Source organism: Zonotrichia leucophrys, chromosome Z, assembly GCF_028769735.1.
Source record: "Zonotrichia leucophrys gambelii isolate GWCS_2022_RI chromosome Z, RI_Zleu_2.0, whole genome shotgun sequence".
Classification (NCBI taxonomy): Eukaryota; Metazoa; Chordata; class Aves; order Passeriformes; family Passerellidae; genus Zonotrichia; species Zonotrichia leucophrys.
The window spans coordinates 31,193,369-31,215,477 of NC_088200.1; the positions used below are offsets into that span (position 1 = coordinate 31,193,369).

Sequence of the window (22,109 nt, forward strand, 5' to 3'; positions counted from 1 at the left end):
ATACTATATTCCTCCCTCAGCTACATGGCAGTGAAGAAATCTTTCATTTAATAATGACTTTCTTATGCAGTTCATGAGAAATATTAAAATTAATGTACTTGTAGTAATTCAGAAAATGGTATCAATATTTGTGCCAACAAGTTTTATGTACCATTAAGCTGAAAAAGATTTGTACCCCTGACATTTATTAGAAAACAGAAAGGTTAATAGCTCAAATAAAACCAAGTATTCAAGTGTTGTTATAACTGGAAAGAAAAAGAGCACAGTGTTAAAACTGTGTGCATTATTTATGTATCTAAATAGATGCAGTTCTATTATGGAATGTTTGATACGAAAACTCTTCCTAAATTGACGTTTGTTTCTTTGCTTTTGAGTGTTGGTACTGAGTTCAGTTAATGAATGAAAATGTATTGTGGAGTGGTCCTTATTTCACGGCCTTTGTTCACAGGACATATGTGATTGTGTTACCCTTCACTGTTTTGTTTGCAGCTTTTAAAATGAGGTAGATAATTAAATTATAAAATAATTTACTAGAAGTATTTCATTCATCTGAAAATCATTAGTCAAAAAACTGCTAAAACTCACAAGTCGTCTTGAAAGAAAATCTATTGTACTGTTTATATTTCAGCAGTACTTTTTGGCTGCAGCTTAATTTTTATTTCAAATTTTTTCTTTGAGGATCAGTTATTATAATGATCTGAAATTAAAATGCAGCTGGTGTTTTAAGAAAATACAGGCAATTTCAAATAAAGTAAAGCAATTTTTACATGTTGATAGCTGTGGGATAGAAAACAGTGGTACTATCCTTCCATAGGTCAGAAGCAAGGCATGGCAAAGTAGATGATATTTCGTTGAAAGTAATCTGTTAAATTTTGATGATTTATGCTTTCCTTTTTATGAGACATTTTGAACTAGTATTTTTGCCTTCCTCCAGCTGTATGTTTTATTGATTAGTGTTTAGTATACACACTTTGCTGTATCTGAAATCTCTGCTGCTTTTTACATTTTTTCTGAATGATGTTGCCAAGTATTTCAGTAATCTGAAACTGTTGCTGAGAATGGACAAAGGTAACTTCCTTCTGGAGGAAATGCTTATGTGATAAGATTTTCTTCAATATTCAAGTTGGTTTTGTTACAGAGCGTATGCAAGGCTGCCAGCTGAGAAGTGACAATCTCAGTCTAGTCTTTCATCTTACCAGATTTTGCAGTTTGAAGTCCTAGTAGAATTTAAATGTTTGTAAGTGCTACTACAGATGCATACAAAAAGTTATATAGTTCTATAGTTTTAATAGAAAGTCACGTAGATGTATTTTGAATTACATTATTGGGCTGTTTTTCTTTCCACTGACATAAAACTTGCAGAACGTGTGATGCTAACTCTTTATAGCTCTGTCACTTCTCCACAAGGACAATAGATTTGGACCTATTTATTTGTTAGGAATGCTGAGAAGAGATGACAGGGACTGCTTTTAAGAAAAGTAGTCTGAGAAAGATATTTAAAAGTACATGTCTTCAGAAGTGGCATCTGATAGACAAGAACCAAAAGTATTACCTTGCTTCATATCTTTGCAGGTATTTTACCATTAAACTTTACCATTAACCAAGGCTGTTGGCCTTGCCATCCTGGATAAATTCCAAGCTGTTCTACCATTTCATCTCCATTTGTTCTTATGTTAATTGGAACCTATTCTCCCTAAAACCAGTTGCATACTGCTGCTGGTGTTAGTGTTTCACCTTCTATGTAGTTGCTTTTTGAGAAATGAGATTATGTTATGACTGTGCAGGTTTTAGTGTCTTAGACTTGCCTAAATAATTCCCTGGTTCCCTTCAAAATACAGCACAGATGGTATTAGAAAATTAAAATACGTAATATTTAGTTCTTAAAGCATTTCTGTATTTTATAGATGGCAACAGGTGAGGCCAGATGGCAACAGGTGAGGCCAGGAATTTGAGTGTGTTATAGCAAAATGTTATTTTTGCTCTAATTTTCAAGTATAGTAACAAAAATGTTGATTACCTAAACAAACATATGAAATAACATTTTTCTGTATCTCTGCACTTGGAAGTGGCTTTCCTTATGTTTGTCATTCTGTTCATTACTGGCTGCTTGCATTCTGCTTCTAATTAATTTGAAAAATATGTGCAGAAAAGACAAATGTGTAGATTCAAAAGCCATGAAAAAATGCCACAGTAGTGGTATTTCTAAAAAGTGGTGTCAGGTCATTCCTCTAAATAATGTCTGTAATAGTTGGAGCTCTCTCTCTTAATTCATTGACAAAGTGAGACCTGTCAGTGTCTGTGATGTGGTGTCTGGATTGATGCCTCCTGACATCCCAGCTAACAGCAGTGATAGTGACAGGAGTAGGCAAATATCCGTGGATCTCATTCAGAAACCCTGAGCAACAGGACACCTTTCATTGCCTCTGCTTTCATTCCTTCATTCCTCTGCTGTCTTTTCCAGCGAATCCTTCTCCCACTCACAGTACCCGCCCCTCCTGGCAGTGAGCAATCCCACAGAGCCACATGATGTATTCAGTCCAGGCTCTGCAGTCCCTCACTCAGATCTGGGGCTGAACCTTTCATACCTGAATTCTACCTGGTAGTAACATAAAAATTTTTCAGCTTTAAGAATGTCTGAAGCATGTACAGGAATCCTTTTTCACCAGAGTGGTCTAAGGCAGTTCTTTCCATTAGTCAGCTTGTCATTTTCTTAGGGTGTACCTCATCTCTGTATTGCAAGTTCAACAATAAGCCTGTGCCATAAGCCCTGCTCTTTAAGCCGTGTTTTGACAGCCAAGGTGCTATGTAAACCGTGCCAAATGTCTCTACATAGAGGTGACACCATCCCCCACCTCTCCCTTCTCTGAAGAGCAAGTATTGAAACAGGAAATAACATCTTGTGCCTACATTTTGGGAAATGACAGGTTTGCCAGGTTGTGGTGAATTCTAGTGTAATTTTTCGTAAATACTTACTTTTTGTTACAAATTGATAATAATTTTGAGTTTTAATACTGTTTTTGATCTTTGAAATAATCCATTTGATTTTTATTTTTTTTCAGCATGGATAAGAAAAAAGAGAGAAGATCCACCCACAATTGAGGTGAGATGAAATGTTAAAATTTTCAATTGGTGAAATGAAACTACCATAATTAGTTTATAGTGGACTCATCGGTGCAGTAATCTGCCACTTATGGGGGAGAATTTAGTATGTTCCTTGCCTAATTGATAAAAATGCACACTGACTACATATCTAACCCTTAGCAAAAAGTAAAACAAACTCCATTATTCTTTAGTCATTCTCTGTATGAATTCTTTTAAGATGGTATACATAGGTTCTTTAAGATGATCATAACCATTGAAAAGTCTCTTCAATTGAAAAAATTCCTAAATTACTGCTATGGCTTTTTAATTAATGTAAGTTTTTTTTCGTGGTAGTTGATACTAAAATGTGGGTTTCAATCCCAACTGGCAGTGGAGTCATCAAAACAAGAAAACCAATTGCACTAGCATTTTACAGTGTTAATGCTACAGGGAAATATGTCTTTTTCCATAAGAGAAAGCAGAGGAATGTCCCCTAGTGTCTTTTATGCTGTAAGGAGTTTAAAAACAAGTCTGCTGATCTGTGCATGCAGATGCATGCACACACGCACATGACTTGCCCAACATTTCTATTATAAGGTGCTAAGCACCAGCTAGGAATGAGAGAGGAGACACAGTTTGCTGCAGAAGATTCAAAATTACACCCAAGGAGGCAGATACTTGACTTGCATCAGGAGTAACTGTGTCAAGTTCGGATCCCTGAAGATATGTTGGCATATCCAGCCATTTGGTCACTGCGATCTTCTGTAACATCCTGGCCTGTGAAAAGTTGTCCTAACTGCCTGTGAGCTGAGATGACCTGAGGAAGCTTGTCATTGAAACAAGCTCCTACACAACATACAGCTTTTCAACTAATTCTGTCTGCCCCTCTTTCACACTTGCTACTGAAGCTATAGAGACAGTAAGACATCCATGAATGAAAGAAGTTTAAGTTAAATTTATCCTTAAACCTATTCAGGGAAGTAGTAAATGTGTATTGTTTTTTTTTTTTTTTTTTTTAATTTTTAAATTTTTTCCCTTCCCTCCCTAATCTAGTTACTTATGTAGAGCCATGGAACTGATACTACAACAGTTGCTCCGTCTAAGTTTGGACTGACCTAATTTTAATTACTTCCGGCTTACACCAACTATATGCAAACAACTTTTGTTGTTAAAATTACCACTTATTGTGATGTTTGAAGATGGGAAGTGTTATGTGTCTTTTGTTCTATCATTTCTGTGAGCCGGGCTGCTCTGATAGTTGTCCCGAGGTAAATCTTCTCCAAGACAGGCAGCCTTGGGTTTGGACTTCATGCAATAAAACTCCTTCTGGTGCTAGAGATGTTGGTTCATTTTTGAAATAGGGAGCAAGAAGTCTTCACAGGTGAGAGAATTGTGGAACAAGAGTGTTCTAAATATTTTACCTTCCAGAAAAAGCAATTTATAGAGAGTGAAAGATTGCTGTGACTAATGGCGCGTTTAGAGTTACAGGACTTCTTATATTTTTAGTTTCATGGGGTAATAGATCTGAGAAATAATTTAGCAGCTAGGTACTTCACCTGCAGGGCTGTGCATTGACCATATCACAGAGCAGAAATGATAAACTAGGAATTTAAAAATAGTTAACTTTTTTACTATTACTTTACTAATTACTAGAGAAAGTAATCTCTAAATGATTTTTTTCCTGTGTAAGAAAAAGTAGTTAAAATATAACTATGTTAAAAATTCTTCCTAATATTTTGAAGAGTGCTCCAGTAATATTTTTAATATGTGATAGTAAAGCATAATTTGTTTCTCTATTATGGAGAATAGTTTGGGGCGCTATATATGATCTATTTTTCTCCTAATTTGAAAGTGACACAAATCCTTACATCTTAATATAATTATAGTAGTGAAGTACATATAGCATAATGTTTGGTCCATATTTGTAGGGCTGATTTGATTTAGTGTTTTAGCTACATAAACCTTACTGGCTGCTATTCCATATTATGTTCCCCTTTTGACAGTAAAGATGGTATAATAAGCTGCTGTTTGACAGCTATGAAACAAGAGAAATTTGTGGCATATTCCATGTTGAAATCCTGTATAACAAATCTTTGTTCTTTTGTGTATTTCTCATGAGACCAGACTATTTCTGAAAAAGGATGTAAAGCCCACAGATTTTATGTTTTTGCTTTAATGACATTTTGCTCTCATCATCTTATTGTAACAACCCAACAACAACCTAAAGCATAAGTTTCTGGAGCTGTGCCTATGTTCCTACCTTTGCAGTCTGTGAAAATACTTTTTTGAATTGTTTTCCTCTCTTTCCTGTCCTTTGTCTGTCATTTTTTTTCTTTCTTATATCAAATGACATATGTTAAACTTATTACAATTTCTATTCCACCTCTGTTAGTCTACCATGCCCCTTTTGAATCATATATATGGGATTTTTTTATTTGTATTTTCTTTTATTAGCTCTTGGCTATTGATAATAGAGATTGCTCAACTACTCTAGTTACCAGGTTTCATGATGAATTTTTAATTGAAAATATTGCAGAGTTACAGCTTTACAAAGCAGTTGGATCATACTGATCACACTGATGACCACATGTTGGGAACCAATGGTTTGGTAAACAGTGTAGGCTAACAAAATGTCACTCATAATCATGAGGACATGCCAGTCATTTAAGTGAGAACAAATGTGAGTTGTTCCTCCCTGACAGTGGTCAGAATAATTGGGTCATGACATCAAGCTAAATCTGCTGGTGATTTTCTTGAGACTTGATAATGTTTTGTAATTAAGCCATTCTTTTTTCCACAAACACCTGATTTTTTTTTTGTTTGTTTGCTTGTTTTCATTATAAAGTTTTCACTTTTGCTCAGAAGAGGTTGTTTTAACTGTCTCTTTAGTTTCTCTCTCCTGGTTTGTTTAAGTTTTTTTTTTATGGAAGAATACTCCAAGTCATCTTGTGCAGTGTTAATTATACCACATCCCTAATGGTTTCTTTCCTCCTTATGTGCCCATCCCTTTTTCCCCATTTTTGAAGGAAGTCACTTGGCCTTCTCTGTCTGGCTAGACAAAATTCATGAATGCTGCTCATCACTTTCATTATTCCTAACTTGGCCACATACATAAGGAATGTTAATGCTGGAAGCCTTGGTTTTTAAAATAATTTTCTGGGATACTGGTTAGCAGCTGGTTGTCTTTTGATTTTTTTACAGCTTGAAATATGCCAAGTCTCAGCTTTGTTATGATAAGGGTGATAACTTGACAAATTAGTGCAGATCATGTTGTTTCTGATGTTCTGCTTAAACATACTCTGTTCCTATGGTAATCAGGGAATCTCAGTTGGTATTCTGGTCTGGATCAGACCTTTGTCCTATTTGAGCATGTCTACAGTATGTGTGTATATACTCCTTAATAACAGTGAGAATCTGAGCTTGAATACAAATATTTTTGCAGTACTGTAGCATCCTGTCATCTGTCCTTTTATATGTATATTGAGTATGATCATATATGGTTGTCTGAGGAAAACGATTACCTTGATTCCTGTGCAGCTCTAAATTATATTTTAACTAGTTTAACTAACTAAGTTAAGCTGGTTAAAATGTAATTTAATTATAATTATATATAATTAAATAATTATTAATAACTAAGTTGACTAATAACTTTCTTTATTATGTTTATAGGAAACTAGATGTATGTAGTAAGTGTTTTGACAAATAGGAAATATGTCACTGTCTAAGGACCTTAAAGTTTGAAATTAATGAGAATGTTTTAAAGGCTACTAATATTAAAATCATTTTAATCAAATGCTATTTTGTGGAAGCAGATTTAATAATTTTTCACTTTGCATGTGTATTAGTTCACCTGCTGAGCTTTAATTTTGTTAGAATTTATTAACAAAAGTAGTTTTGGAATATAGCAGTTGTTTTACAGAAAGGATGTTCCATCCATGGAAATTATTTCTGTAAGAGGCTATTCCCTTCCACTCTTTGAGCCACAGACCACCTTCTGTATAGCTCATGCAAAAATTTCCTAGTTAAATGTAAAAGTGCTGTCTTGCGTATTCCCCTACCCCCACTTTTCCTTCTGGCTACAGAAATTTAAACCTGTCTTTATATTTTGGATTTTTCACATCTTGTTTGGAAAGGAATGAAAAGATGCTCATGAAGACAAGGAGAAAACCTCTCTTCAGACCTTTCTGTGCCTAACTTCTATGTGATTTTTTTTTTTCTTATTTCAGAGAGAATCAGAATTGTAGAGGCTTTTAAAGAATTCTGCCATCTATAACACAAGATATATTTTGATATATATTTAGAAATCTAACTTTTATTTTCTCCCACAACAGATCTTCTAGTTACACACTACTTCTGACAGTGTCCTGAAGTTCAAGGGTATCTGAGAAACCTGGCATTATTTAAGGCCATGTCTGTAGAATGGAGACAGAAATAAAATTACAGACATTGTTGGGGTGTCAGAAAACTAAATGAGGAAGCTTGCAATTATGGCAATCCTGAGAGAAAGTGGTGTGGAGGGAAATGTGGTTTATCTCTGAACTCACCAGCATGGTATCCTGAAAGTGGTAGGTGTGAACCCATAGTAACATACGCTATGGTATATGTTATAGTAACATATAGTAACATATCTTTGTGTACACAGATAACACTTCCCTGTCGATCTAGAAAGTGCTTCCTCTGTAGCACACACAGGGCTGCACAGCCACAAATCTCAGTTTGAACTGAAACCTCTCTGTTGCTCTGTATGTGCGTGTTACATTAGTATTTAATGGGAAGTAGAGTAGAATTGCATGTTCCTTCAATTAGCATCAAGATCCTGAAAATAGGCTGAAATTGAAAACTACAATAAACGGCAGCTTTTCTCATGCAGCATGTACTTGTTATACAGTAATAAAATTCAGTGAGTTCTGAATTGCACAGTTGGATAGAAGGTGAAATGCTAAAAAACCTAATGTGATGATGACTGTATTCTTTCAAACTGTTTCTGGGGTATCCATAATTATCCGTTTTGGCAAACTCCTTGTCAAGTGTGGAAAAAACATACTTCAGTGAGTTGTAATAAGCATAATGTTTCTTCCTATCTACCCCCAAATAATTACATTAAAATTAAATTCTGTTTAGTTCCCACAATAAATCCACTCTTCCCATTTGTTTGATCATAAGTATTGCTTATTTGAAAGATGATATGATCAAAAGCAGATTCATTCATGTAGAGTAGTTTACACAGAATTTACATTCCTTTAAGGAGGATGGAATGCAGTTTAGAAAAATGCTTTGTTTGACCCTGTTGGGATTGCATGTTATAGTTTTGCCTCTGTCTGCTTTCAGGTGCTTCAGTTGAGAAGTTGTAAAAAGAGAACACTGATATGGAGATTGTACATTCTTACATAGAGATTGGGGTTTAGCGCATGAGTAATTTACTTCTGAAGCCACCAAAAGCTGTAGTATGATTAACAGATTCAAGGAAAAAATATTTTAAAAGCACAGGGATAAACATGTCTCCAAGCAAAATATTTCCCATCATTGTTGTCCAGAATCACAACCAGGATTTGGGCCATATTCAATAACTTAGGTTGCACTAAATAGCATTTTGCATAGTAAATTATGCATGATTCCAGGGAGGATTATTATTATTTGGTGCAAAAGGGCAATAAAATTTGACAATATAAAGAACTGAGCTACGAAGACATTAAATAGAAGGGAGTAGTCATAGAAATCAATGAAAAAAAATAATTGAGCATTTGCAGAAGCCATCATCTTTTGGATTTTTGCCTCTTGTTCACTTTTACTTTCTCTTCAAGTAATATAACTGCTTGCCCAACCTCCACAGAGGAGTATTGGGGCACCAGTTTGTCCCATTGCTTCTAGTTTGCCCATGCTGCGAATTCCAAGGTGGCAGAGGAAAGAGCTGCTGCTGCTTTTCTGCTCCTGTCCATGTGGGAAGGAGTGCATGGAGCACTGGCTGACAGCACAGCTGAGTGGGGGTGCAGGGCAAAGGGAAGCGTACCAGGAAAAGGGCTGGTACAAATTACATCATATGTAGACTAGGGAAATCAAGGACCAAATAGCAACTGAGTCACAGCTACAGTTCCTTGTTTGCTCTGTGGAGATCAGAGCTATGTGTTGTCCTTTATTCAGGGCAGAGTGCAGTGGTGCCAGGCTAATTTGTGTTTCTTGCTGCTTCTACAAACTCTCATCTGTAACCTTGAATATATGTGTAGTTCTGGATAAATACTTTTGCAGAAGTGTAAAAATAATTCAGGCACAAACCCCTACTGTCTCCATGTGTTGGTGATATGCTTTACAGTCCGGTGTCTCTTCCTTTTGCCTCGACATGTTTTTGCCAAACACAAGTGTATTACACTGTGGTGCCCTAGAAACTATGTCAGCTCATGCCAGAGATTCTGTAGTTATGATTAATATTTAACTGACTTAGCATGGTAGTAAATGTGGTATTAGCTCTGCATGTAAAACTAAATATTGAACTGATCAGAGATTTGCTCAAAAACTGAACCTGCATAAAACAAATCTTAAATTGATTTGATTAATGTTGTTTGTTGATGGATCAAGGATATTTAGTGCATGTTCTTTACAAAATTAGCAGTCAGTTGAGTCACTGTTTGATTTAAATAACTATTTTGTCTAATCCAGATAAGCTTTTCTATTTCAAACTGCTCATATGTTTTTGCCATGAGTGACAGCTTTTCATTTACCACGTTATTTCTCATTCCCAAGCTGGTACTGCTGGGCTTGTGTTGCTGAGATATCAAGACCTGCCCTGGATCAGAACATTCAGTGCTTCCCAAAGATGAGGTCGTCTCTCTGCCTCCTACTCTTGAAATATGATGTAATAGCCAATTATGTCATCTTGCCACTTAACTTGCAAACTGGAAAATGTAGTTTAATTTAATTGTTTGTGGTGACATTCTAAAAAATAGTGACTCAGCTTAACTTCTAGGATTTTGCCTGAGTTTCAGTTAATTTGATAATGAAGAAAAATTCTGACATGTTAAATTGTCTTACATCAATTTCTCTAATACTCTGCCAAAACAATTTTTTCATCCCATTTGTTATTTTTTTCAATTTTTTTAACCTACAGGTATGAATTTTTAACAGGCAGTGTTCTAAGTTCAAATTAATTCATGATTAAACATAAAATATTCAAACTATGCACAAAATGCGACTATTCAATGAATTGCACTGTCTACAGTTTAGAAAATCTGTCCAGCTGTTTCTCAGTTCTGGCATCAAATAGTAACTAGCCAACGAGATGCAAATCAAGAGAAATCAGGAGTATTTCAAATTATGGTAACCTGGGAAGTAGAAATAGTTTCTAAGACAACATAAAGAAACTATTTATTTCTAACATAATCAAAATACAAATGCATCTGAAAAAAGAAGTGACATTTTTCTCAAAATTAATGATACATAAAACTCTTGTAATTAAAGGGTTAGGTAAGGTTTTAAGGGGTATTTTAACAGATTGGCACTTTCCAGAAGGTTTACAAAACCTTCTGGAAAGTGCCAATCTGTTAAAATACCCCTTAAACCCTGCCCCTTAGAGCCTGTACATTGGTACTGCCTATCTGCATTTACCTGCATCCTTAGAGCTCTGTTCACACTTTGTGCCCAGGAGTTGGAACATGTTTTGTGGGAGGCAGGTGCTGATGTGACTGTGACTAGCTTAAGGGCTGAGGGACACATGGAGAGGGGAGAACTGGTTCCTCAGGGTTTGGGGTTCAGCAGGTGCTGCAGGACAGAAAGGGTTCAATACCACCATCTGCCTGTGGAGAAGAATAGCAAGAACTGTTCAGCAAAGACTGGTCACTGCTGAGCCAGACTCCACATGAAGGAGTGAGTGTGTCTAAAGAACCCTCTTTTGTATTCATGACATCTTCCTTCCAAGAGAAACTCATTTTATTCATTCTGTAAAGCTACTCATTTATTCAGGAAGGGGAAAGGAGTGACAATATGGGAGTCTTTAAGAGCAAAAAACTGCTGCATTGCAAATATTTACCCTACCAAGCAGATCTTCCTGTACAGTAAGGTAGACATCCAAAATCCTTTGTGTAGATTTTTCTGCTTGTATGGAGTGGAGGTGAATGCAGTTTCCATGCCACAGAGGATACTTTGTGATACAACTCAGTTGCTGGAGTTATGTCAGAGCTTCGAAAAATATAGCTTGCAACAGAAGTGAAAATTTCATGCTGGTGGCAGGAAATACAGCCCAATGCCTTTTGCAGAAACACCCTTGGAAGACAGCAACATGTCTTCAGCTTGTGTTGCTCCTAGGAGCATGCTATCTTTCATTCTTTGATCATGCAGCTGTTACCAATACTAAGATGTCAGATTATGCAGAAGTCAGCAGTTTTGTGGATGAAAAACAGCTGCCTCAAACTCCACAAACGGCCACTTTGGTATTTCCTTAATAATAATGTTCTTCAAGGAAACCTTAGACAGCACTTTCTTAAACTCTGTCCACCTAAGGAGAAAAGACATGCAGCTCCAAAAGTTAGAAGTGTTAAAAACTTCATACAACTTAAAATAATCACCAAAGCTGGACAACCTGCAGTCATAAAATGTCTTGTTTTACTTTCCACCTAAAAATTAGCTGTAGAACATGTAGTTGAACGCAGCTCTTGGCATATCATGTGTATCCTGTTCTGTATGCTGGGAGCTGATACATTTCAAAGTGAACATCTGCACATAGGGAGTTCAACTGCTTTAAAATGTGGCTGGATATCTTAAGGCATTTTTTTGTTTTTTAGAATTTTCTTTTAGTAAAACTGGTGGAGGACATTTCTGATACTCTTGAGATGCCATGTATTTCCTGAGAATTGCTGGTTCAAAGAGCTTATATAATTTATTTGTACAAAAAGAGAGTGTTGGAAAAACCAGCTAATCCTTTAAAACCGGCAGCTATCTGATAGGTTATGTGTTCTCTGGGTTGGATAGAAAGATTTTGTACTTTGCTTAATGGTCAGAGCACATTACGTGTTTATGTACTTAGATTTTAGCAGAAAACTTACTGGGGGGCGGTTTTAGTAAAGATAGCTATCTTAAAAAATACTGTGATTCATCTTGAAGGAGAGAATATAAATGTTTTGAACCTGACAATGTAACATAAACAAAAAAATAAAGAAAAAACCCACAAATAAACTAACTTTTAGCCCTCCATTACTTTTTATAGCAAATCAGACAGTAAAGGATTGGTTAGCAGTGGAATCTCAAAGTGAGAATGTATTTGACCCAGGTTTTCTAACATGCCAATTGACCTAATATTTCCAATTAATATTTTCTTTACCTTGAGCACAGGAACCCAGTGATTTCAGTGTATGTGTTAGTGGCATGAGTTTAATGCCAAAAATGGATATGTACATTTTGTAGTAGAAAAAATGTATCCTGGTAAATTGTACAGAAAATTCTGAATAAGTCACTTCAGTTTGGGTTTTTTTTTTTTTTTTTTTTTTGTTTGTTTTTTTGCAATTGCTAATAAGAATCATTTCTCATAGGGTTTGTTTGAGATCCAGTTTTTCATTTTACTCTATCACAATTATACTTCGTCCACAGAAAGCTGATTAAAAGAGCTTTATTTGAGTCTGAAAACCAGAGAACAATTATATATCAACATTTAAAGTGGACTTGGAGCATTTGATGTTTAGTTACAGCTGCTCTTACCTGATTAAGATAACTTTGTGTTGAAGTAATCACTTGAAGAGATTTTAAATTAATAGCTGTTCATAATAAGTAGGTTGTATTTGTCTTTTAATAAATTACTTCTCATGGTTTTACCAGAGACAATGATAGAGCCTTCAGTTATCACAAAGGTGTTTGCTTTACTTGTTTCTTAGTAGGGGTATATCACAAGTACCATAGGAGTAATCCCATGGAAATCAGTAAGGTTGTGGTGGATTTAGATAGGCATGTGGTAAACAAGAATAGAATTGAGAGATGCCACAAAGAAGTTTTGCTATACTGCCTGATGAAAATTTAATCTTGTAATGCTTGGCAATATTTCTATTTGAGCATGTCAGATTTTTCACCCCTTCTCAGTTTGTGTCATTTGTGTATTACTTGTGTATTTCCATTCAGTTTCCATTTGTAAGCAAAGGGTTCTGCCTCTGCTCTCTGTGAATTTAAGTACAGAAGCAACTAAGAACTAAGAAAAGGGGTTGCTTTCCATGGTACCTCTAAGATAAGGTGTATAGACCAGGTTTTGGTAGCAGGGCAGCTACAGGGATGGCTTCTGTGAGAAGCTGCCAGAAGTTTCCTCCATGTCTGGAAGAGACAGTCCTAGCCAGTTGCAAGAGGACATGCCTCTGGTCAAGGCTGGGCCCATCAGAAATGGTGGTAATGCCTCTCTCATTACATATTTAAAAGACTTAAAAATTTTTTGTGGAATTTTTGTGTAGGTGGAGAATACATGAGAGGAACAGCCCTGCAGACACTGAGGTCAGGGAGAAAGGAAAGGCAGGAGGTGCTCCAGGCACCAGGGCTGAGGCTCCCCTGCAGCCCCTGGTGCAGACCATGGTGAGGCAGCTGTGGCCCTGCAGCCATGGAGGTCCCAACTGACCATAACTCCCATTCCCTGTCTCCCTGCACTTGCTACGGGGAGGAGACAAAGCTGGGAAGAAGGAAGGGGTAGGGGGGAGGTGATTTTAAGATTTAATTTTATTTATCATCATTCTGCAACAGGATTGAGTCTGTTTTGCTTGTGATGGCATTCGGTGCATGATATCTTATAGTTCTTAACTTGTGAACTCTTCACTATATTTTCTCCCCGCATCCAGCTGTGGAGGGATGTGACAAGCTCTGGTGGGCATCTGGCATTCAGCCATGGTCAACCCCCTACATAAGGTTTTCTTTCATTACTTTCTTTTAAGCATTCTTAGGTGTTCTTAGTTGCTATTTAAACTCTTGGCAGTACCCCATGTATTTTAGCACCTAAATTCCTAAAATAATATCAGGTCTCTAAAATAATAAAATAATAAAATGGTCTAAAAGAATAAAAACGGTCTCTTGTTCACAGAGGAGTGTACTGGTATAGAGAAAGGAATTCGGGCTTTTTCTTAATTCTAGAGGCCATATCTATCCACATGGATAACTGGAAGGTGATCAGGAATAGTCACCATGGATTCACTGCAGATATCATGCTTGACCAGCCTGATTGACTTTTATGATGAAACAACTAGCTGGATGGTGGAAGGGAGAGCAGTGGAACCTTGACTTCAGCAAGGCTTTTGATACTGTCTCTCTCAGCATTCTTGTAGGAAAACTCAAGATTTATGGACTGGATGAGTGGACAGTGAGGTGGATTGAGAACTGGCTGAATGGCAGAATCCAGTGTTGTAATCACTGGCCCAGGGTCTGGCTGGATGCAGTCACTGGCCCAGGGTCTGGCTGGATGCAGTCACTGGCCCAGGGCCTGGCTGGATGCAGTCACTGGCCCAGGGTCTGGCTGGATGCAGTCACTGGCCCAGGGCCTGGCTGGATGCAGTCACTGCTGCCATTCCCCAGGGTTCAATACAGGCCCAGGACTGTTTAAGTTACTCACCAGTGACTCGGGTGAAGGGACAGATGCCTCCTGAGCAGGTCTGCTGAGGATGCAGAGCTGGGAGCAATGGCTGATGCCCCAGAGGGCTGTGCAGCCCTTCAGAGGACCTCAACAGCTTGGAGAGGTGGGCAGAGAGGAACCTTGTGAAATTCAGCAAGGGCAAGTGCAGGGTCCTGCACATGGGGAGCAGCAACCCCAGGCACCAGCACAGGCTGGGGCTGCCCTGCTGGGGAGCAGCTCTGTGAGAAGGACCTGGGGGTCCTGGTGGACAAGCTCTCCATGAGCCAGCAGTGTGTCCTGGTGGCCAAGAAGGCCAATGGTAACCTGGGGGCATTGGGAAGAGCATTGCCAGCAGGTGGAGGGACGTGATCCTGCCCCTCTACTCAGCCCTGCTGAGGCCTCACCTGGAGTGCTGTGTCCAGTTCTGGGCTCCTCAGGACAGCAGAGACATGGAGCTGCTGGAGCAGGTCCAGCAGAGGGCAATGAAGTTGGTTAGGGGACTGGAGCACCCCTTCTACCCAGAAAAGCTGAGGAGAGATGACTGAGAGGGGACATGATCAATGTCTATCAGTGTCTGATGGGAGGGTGTCAAGAGGATGGATTCAGGCTCTGCTCAGTGGTGCCAGGCAATAGAACAAGAGGCAATGGACAGACACCTATGCCCAGGAAGTTCCACCTTTATATGAATATGTTACTATGGGGTTACTGAGCACTGGAACAGATTAACCAGAGAGGTTAAGGAGTCTCTCTCACTGGAAGTAATCAAGCAGCACCTGGACTCAATCCTATGCCATGTGCTCTGGGATAACCCTGCTGGAGCATGGAGGTTGAATGAACTTGGATCAAATGACCTACTGCGCTATCTTCCAACTTGACCAACCTGTGATTTTGTGATTTTAGTTATTTCTTTTGTAGTCTTGCAGAAGCAAGACCCCAGTGGTTGCACATCTGTTTCTCCCAAAACTGTGCCCTGAGGCACAGGTACCTAACACCACAGGCATAGTGAATTACAGGAACAGATGCAAATGATAAATATCTGTAAGTATCAACTCCTACATAGGAAACAATGCAATTAGTTTTAATGTGCTTTCACATTTGTTGATGTATTTAATTTCTTAATTTCTTCTTTTTGCTCCAATAGAATAGTGAAGTGGACACAATACAGTTAGGGTTGAATTTGCAGTTGTGCAAAACCAACAATTTTGCCACATTTTATTTTACTTTAATAATTGCAAATGTGGGTTATAAAATTAAGAAAATAAACGGCTGTTTAAAATGCTTTATTGAAACATTGTATATTGCATTTGCTTTTGACTTAATTATCTTTCTGCTGTGTTTTCAGGAGATTCTTAGGAATGAAAGTTATAGAGAAGAAATGAAGCAGAAAGTCAAGGATGTATCTGAAAAGGACAAGCTGCTTCAGGCCAAGGAGTATGAGGAAGGACTTGTTGCTGAACCAAGTCATACTCAGGTTAAAGGCCACGCATCTGCCCCTTACTATGGAAAGAAGGAGCCCTCACAAGACCCCACGAGCACTGCAAATACCTTCCAGCCAGGTGCCTGGATGCCACCAGGCAGTGGTAGTAGTCAAAATAAATGAACAATTTAATGGACAGGTACTGTTAATGGATTAATATTTTAACACATGACATACACAGCTGTTATATACAAGAGTACTACAATAAAGTAGTATTAAAGCAGTTTGAGTTACTTTTGCAGAACTATTCAAATAGGCTTGATCATGACAAAGTATTGTTGAGGTGTTTGGGTTTTGTGAAAAATGGTGTGTTACTAAGTTTGGTTTTGATAGTTGTTGCTCATCAGTTACTCTTGAATTCATTTTTAAAAGACTAAGTTTTCTTTAAGTCTAAATTGCTTTTTTCCTTGAAGACTAATTTAGTTTTAAAACTGTTCTTGATGTAAGAATTGTTGTCTGTACACTTACATTTTCCCAAGCCTTTGCTAAGACATCTCTTCAGAATAAATCCCTTGGCAGTGCCAGCATGCTTTCCGCTGGCAAGCAGACGGAAAAGTTGATTTCATTAACAGGAAACACTATGACACTACACTGATTACGCACTGTACTCATCATAGAGACGTTCTTGGAACTTAAAATAATCAACATATTTGAATGTTTGATTTTAAAACAGTCAACATATTTGAATGTTTGATTTGCAGACAGCAATTTCTACAGGGTAAAACCAGTTAAAATACATATAAATGCTATAATAGAAGCTAGAAGTACTTGATAAAGCTGCTGGAAAATAACACTAGGTCTGGAACAAGGGACTGTCTTGAATATTAAAAAAAAATACTAGTTTTTATTCCTTGTGTATCCATGGACTTCCCTAGATGATGAGATCATTTTGGCCATAGTTAAGCTACATAAAATGTGCAGATTATTTGCTTAGAGATTATGTTTGAGAACTTCAAATAAAAATGAACACGACACAATTTTTTTCAAAAAGTATCAAATTTATTTATGGAGTGTATCCCTCATCAGTTTTCCTCCCTGTGTTTCAAGCTATGTAGGTATCAAAGGTAGAACACATACATATTTGACAACACTTCATACAAAACATGGAGACTTAATCTCACATATTTATAAAATGCCCAAATGTCATATTCCAATAATGCTTGCTTTCACCAACAAAATTGAAAGGGGATCAACTTCAAATTTACTTAAAAGTAATTTCAGTTAGACTCCCCACTTCTGATCCCCCTTGGTGTCAGCCAGCTCTATAGGTCTCTTCATTTGAACAATGGTATTATTTTAAGGTTTTATTTTTAAACCTGATCAAAGAGTAGCTGCTAGAATGCACAACTCTGTGCTGATGCAAAATGTAAAATCTTAATGACTGCTACAAGCTCTTTTGAAATAGACTATGTAGAGGCCACCACAGACTATTATTAAAAAATTAGGCTTTGAAAAATTAATCAGGTCTATTAAGAAGAGATTAATTGGAAATAAGGTTAGATAATTTTGATGTATTTACAACACAAACCTGACTTTTTGGACTATGTAAGCATCTTGCAACCTTTAAGGCAGCAGAGTTTGAAGGGCCATGAGAACAAAAATCCTACCTAAACACAAGTCTTAGATCAAAGGTAGCCAGGTGGTTACTGTCATCAGAACTACTGTCACCAGCTCATGCAACACCTTGCACAGCCGTCTGCTATACCAGAACACTAGGACACCTGGGTCTTTGGTCTCACCCAACTTATGGCTATTCTTTGAGGCATAAAGAATTTATGAAGGCAAAACCAAATTAGTTACAGGTGGAGCATTCAGGTGATTGTTAGGGAAGCTCAAACAACAGTACTGTATTTTATAGAACATGAGTGGCTTAAGAGAAATGAAGCTAATAAAGAACAAGCAATCAGTTTCCTGGAACTTGGGCTGAAGTTAAAGTCTGTTCATGGCTTGTAGTTCAGGAAAAAGTAAAAGCTAAGGTAGGTTATTTCTGCAGACAAGCAGCACCATCAAAGACACTGCAGCAGCCACTATGGGCACACACAGCCATATGCAGTGACCTTAAATGAAATCAGTCATGTCTGCTATCTAATGCTACAGGTAGCTTGTCTCTACAGACCTGCTCAAGGTATGCCAAAAATTGCATTTCTGTAATCCAGTTTACTATTCACATTTTCCCCTAAACTTGATAATTTTAAGACACTTGTTAAGTCATAGCTCAGCTAAGAGGAAAAAAAAAATCTACCTCCAAAGCCATCCAAGAGGTTTTTTTTTTTAATTTAACATGCAAATTTAGAAAAGCAACCTGCACTAGAATACAAGTAGTAAATTTAATTACTCTAACAAGTGTCACTTGGGCAAATTTTAACACAAATCAGCAGGAAAAAATTACACTGGAAGTATTAAATTTCATACTTCAAGAAATAACAGGATCAAGTATCAAAGGACAGTTGCAACACAATATGTACAAGTATTTCATTTTAAAAGTGGATTATTTGCACAAGGAAGGCCATTTTTGCCCATTTAATCCTTCTTTGTTCGTTTGGCCTTTGCAATGTTCTCCTGGCGTTTCTGTTTCTTCTTCAGCTCTCGTTCCCGGGCCTCAATCATCTTTGCAAGCTTCCATGACAGCGCCGCGCTGATGACAAACAGTGGCGTCAGAGCCAGGATCACAGTGGTGAGAAAGCCGTAGGGGTCCTTGGCAGCCCACTCCACAATGTACTCGGCCCAAGCCTTAATATCGAACATCTTTTCTGTTCTCCTACTGAGGAAAGCCTGTAGAACATTAAAAAAAAATAAAATCTGAGTACTCAGCAAATTAAAAGCGCACCTACAAAAGAACAAAACACATCAAGTTCCACCTTCATGTGGGAAAGAACAACTTTACATTGAGGGTGGCTGATCATGGGAATAGGCAACCCAGGGAAGTCATGGGGTCTCCCTCTGGAGGTACAGAAAGCTGAGGTCGGCAGGTTCCTGTGTCACCTGCTCTAGGTGACCCTGCCTTCACAATAGGGCTGGACTGGATGATCCCAGAGGTCCCTCCCAACCCTACCGATTCTGTGATACTAAGTACCATAAGTTGTCCTCGTTCACTATTAAAGGGCAAAATCGTCTTTGCTAGAAAGTAAAAGCAGTACATAGTATGTGAAAGTGTAATGCAAAGCACTGACCCTATGTTAAAGTTCAGCGTTTATAGAATAGTTGGTATTTAATCCCACAGAGCTGGAAACGCTACTAAGAATGTATTGTTAAACGGAAAAAGAGTGCGGTTTGTGAACCTTCCTTCCTGGAAGTGAAGGAAAGCCAGCCCGGTTGGTTTCTCTCTGCAGGTTTCACCAGGGGGGAGCCCAGGCAGCGCTTTGGGTACTGAACCGGCGGCCGTGGGGCACCCAAAACCCCCGCAGCGCTGCCGGCCCCGGCCCCCACCGCCTCTGTGCGAGCCTCCCGCCCCGCCGCGGCCGGCACCGCCTCACCTGCGGCCCCGGGCACCTCCGGGCCTGCCGAGCGGCGCAAGGGCGAGCCGAGCTCCCTGCGGAGAGAACACACGGCGCCGTGAGGGGACGGCGATGTCCCGCCGCCCGCCCGAGCCGCGCTGCCGGGGCCGCCCCCCGCCCGCCGCCGCCCCGCGGTACCGCGGCCCTGCCGCGCTCCGGGATCCCGAGCGGAAACAGGAAGGAGGCGCCCGCCCCGCCCCAGCAGAGCCCGCCCGCCGCGGGGCTGGAGCGGCCCCGCCCGCCGGGAGCGGCGCCGGGAACGGCCGGGAGAGGTGCGAGCCGGGACAGGGAGTTGCCGAAGTACCCGGATGGGCCGTTCGCGTGGTGCGGTGGCCTCGGGAAGCGGGAACGCGGCTCGCACCGGAGCCGGGAGCCCCGTGGTGTCTCCGTGCGGCGGCCGCTCGGCGGGTGGAGCGATCGGGAGCAGCCCGCGGGTGCCTGGCCGGTGCCTCGGCACGATGCCAGCTGTGTGTCCCGGCCGGGCCTTTTGGGACTGCTGAGCCGCTCGGGTGGGCGCACTGTGGCCCTGCTCGGGGACACATGGCCGGGCAGGAGCCGCTGGCTATTGCGCTGCTCCCCACTGGACTGACCTCAGCAAGAGTAATCAGCTGATCGCCGTGTATTCTGAGCCTTTTATATGCTCATACTGAAAAATAAATTAAAAAAAAAAAACATTTTTTGCCTTTGTATGTTGCACCAAGCCTTTTCCCCTTGCACAGACACATACATGTGAAAAACAGCTTCGTTATATTTCCAATGCAAGGAAAAGTGCAGGTTAGGATATTAGGTTAATACATGAGAGGATCTTGAAAAATCTCTAATTGTATCGAGCAATTCAGGATCAGTTATCTGTGCTATACCAGCAAATGCAACCACATCAATCTGCTTCCATATATCTTTTTTTATGTGAATATTTTTATTATTTCAAGGGAAGAAAACAGCCAAATAAAAATATGTTTGGCTAAAGATTTATTGACAAGACACCTGACTAATAATCTAGAATGCTTCAGTTTCAGTATGTCAAATGCAATTTTTTGCTATGCAGAAAATCGCATTATTTGCTTTTATTAAAAACATGTCTGTTGTGTTCAGCCTCTTGCAGTACCAGGGGAGGGGAGGGGAGGAGAGTTCTTTTGAAAGGTACAACTGTTATGTGGTACAACTGCCTGGCAGCTTCAGGGCTGACCAAAAGAAGCAGCACCGCTGGTGGCTGGTCACCTGCCAGATACAGCCCCTCACCCAGCACACCGTGAACTCACTGTTGGACAGCATGTTCAGGAGGATGCTGTCAGGGACAGCATCAGAAGGCTTAATCCACACTTAAGAATTCTTAATTCTTCCTAAATCCAGGAAAACTGCATGCATGTCCTTCCCTTCAACCACTAGGCCGGTAACCTTGTCAAACAGGACTTTCCTTCTGTGAAACTTTGTTGACTCTGCTTGATGATTCCATTATTCTTCAAGTGCCTTTCAACTGCAGCCAGTGTGATCTTCTCCATATTTTTTCCAGGTAATGAGATTGTTTCAACAGGTCTTCCTGGATCTTCCCTCATGCCCTTTTTGTAAATTGAAATACTGTTTGCTAACTTCCAGTTCAGGATCCCCAAGGACACCAAGATCTTTGAGAGCTAGCTGTACATGTGTCTCTGTACTTGGGTTACTCAGCCATTTATGGGAGCATTAAAACTCCTAGAGAAGTTATGGGTCCCTCTTTGGTCTGTAGTTTGTAAATCGTGGCAGAATATAACAATATAAATTTATTGGATCTTCTGTTCTGTTTCTGAGATGTTGTATCTAATGGTATTATGAGAAGAAGGTTTTGCAGCCTGTATAGCTAAGTTAAAAGTAGGTGGGTATTATGTAAGTATATCCTATTTCTGGTAAAAATGCATATTCGGCTAGAGGGGACACAGTTACATTTCTGATGTCTGAATGTCAAATTCAGATACATCTTCCAAAATAAGCACTGACTTAGTCAGCAGCTATATACAAGCTTTTTAATATAACCGCTGCAAAATTAATTTCTCGTTCCAGTCTTTTGCATAATAGAAATTGTCTGATCTGTCTGCCTTTCAATGTTTTCTCTGCCTTATTGCTTTAAAAAGGAGAAGTAACTGATTTATTGTGGCAGGGAAGAAAAAAAGGCAGGTATTCTTAATTCACTTTTCCTAGAAAACAGATCTTACTTAATTACTTTTCCTGCTGTCCTTCTCCTCCTAACAGTTTGTGAAGCTATTCACTGGTTATATTGGCAAAGTAGTAGAAGTCTTGTACATAATAATTTTACTCCTTTTAATATCTGTGAAAACCAGCCCAGACTACCACCTTGACTGAAAGCTGCAGTGCATCTTTAATAGGAATGAGGAGGTGTCATGGGAATACTATTAGATGGGGAGGCTTCATTTGTGGCTTGCACTTTACCAAATTCAGAACAATTCAACCATGAGGCTGTGGTAGATCAGGATACTTGTTTTGGTTTTCTGAATTCATCAGCTGTTGTACC

The 22,109-nt window shown here is 39.2% G+C and overlaps 2 protein-coding genes across 3 annotated transcripts in view; one reads left to right on the forward strand and one right to left on the reverse strand.

The window, feature by feature from the left end:
- The window catches only part of NDUFAF2 (NADH:ubiquinone oxidoreductase complex assembly factor 2), a 57,334-nt gene extending 41,086 nt beyond the window's left edge, over window positions 1–16,248 (forward strand). Inside the window, exons 3-4 of the mRNA XM_064736377.1 lie at window positions 3,060–3,100; window positions 15,978–16,248. Of these exons, the coding sequence (XP_064592447.1) occupies window positions 3,060–3,100; window positions 15,978–16,235 (299 nt within the window). The 3' untranslated portion in view covers window positions 16,236–16,248. The remainder of the gene's footprint in view (window positions 1–3,059; window positions 3,101–15,977) is intronic.
- Window positions 16,249–17,089: 841 nt separating this feature from the next.
- Window positions 17,090–19,929, reverse strand: SMIM15 (small integral membrane protein 15). 2 transcript variants are annotated; one of them, XM_064736380.1, is made up of 3 exons: window positions 19,911–19,929; window positions 19,586–19,641; window positions 17,090–18,884 (listed from the first exon to the last, which is right to left on the reverse strand). In XM_064736380.1, the coding sequence occupies exon 3, from the start codon at window positions 18,855–18,857 to the stop codon at window positions 18,633–18,635; it is 225 nt and encodes a 74-aa protein (XP_064592450.1). In that variant the 5' UTR covers window positions 18,858–18,884; window positions 19,586–19,641; window positions 19,911–19,929; the 3' UTR covers window positions 17,090–18,632. The 2 variants fall into 2 exon arrangements, with proteins under 2 accessions (XP_064592450.1, XP_064592449.1); XM_064736379.1 differs by lacking the exon at window positions 19,911–19,929 and adding an exon at window positions 19,745–19,813.
- Window positions 19,930–22,109: the final 2,180 nt, after the last annotated feature.

Coding starts and splice junctions, on each gene's coding strand:
- SMIM15 (XM_064736380.1), bottom strand. CDS start 18,857: ATGTTCGATATTAAGGCTTGGGCCGAGTACATTGTGGAGTGGGCTGCC.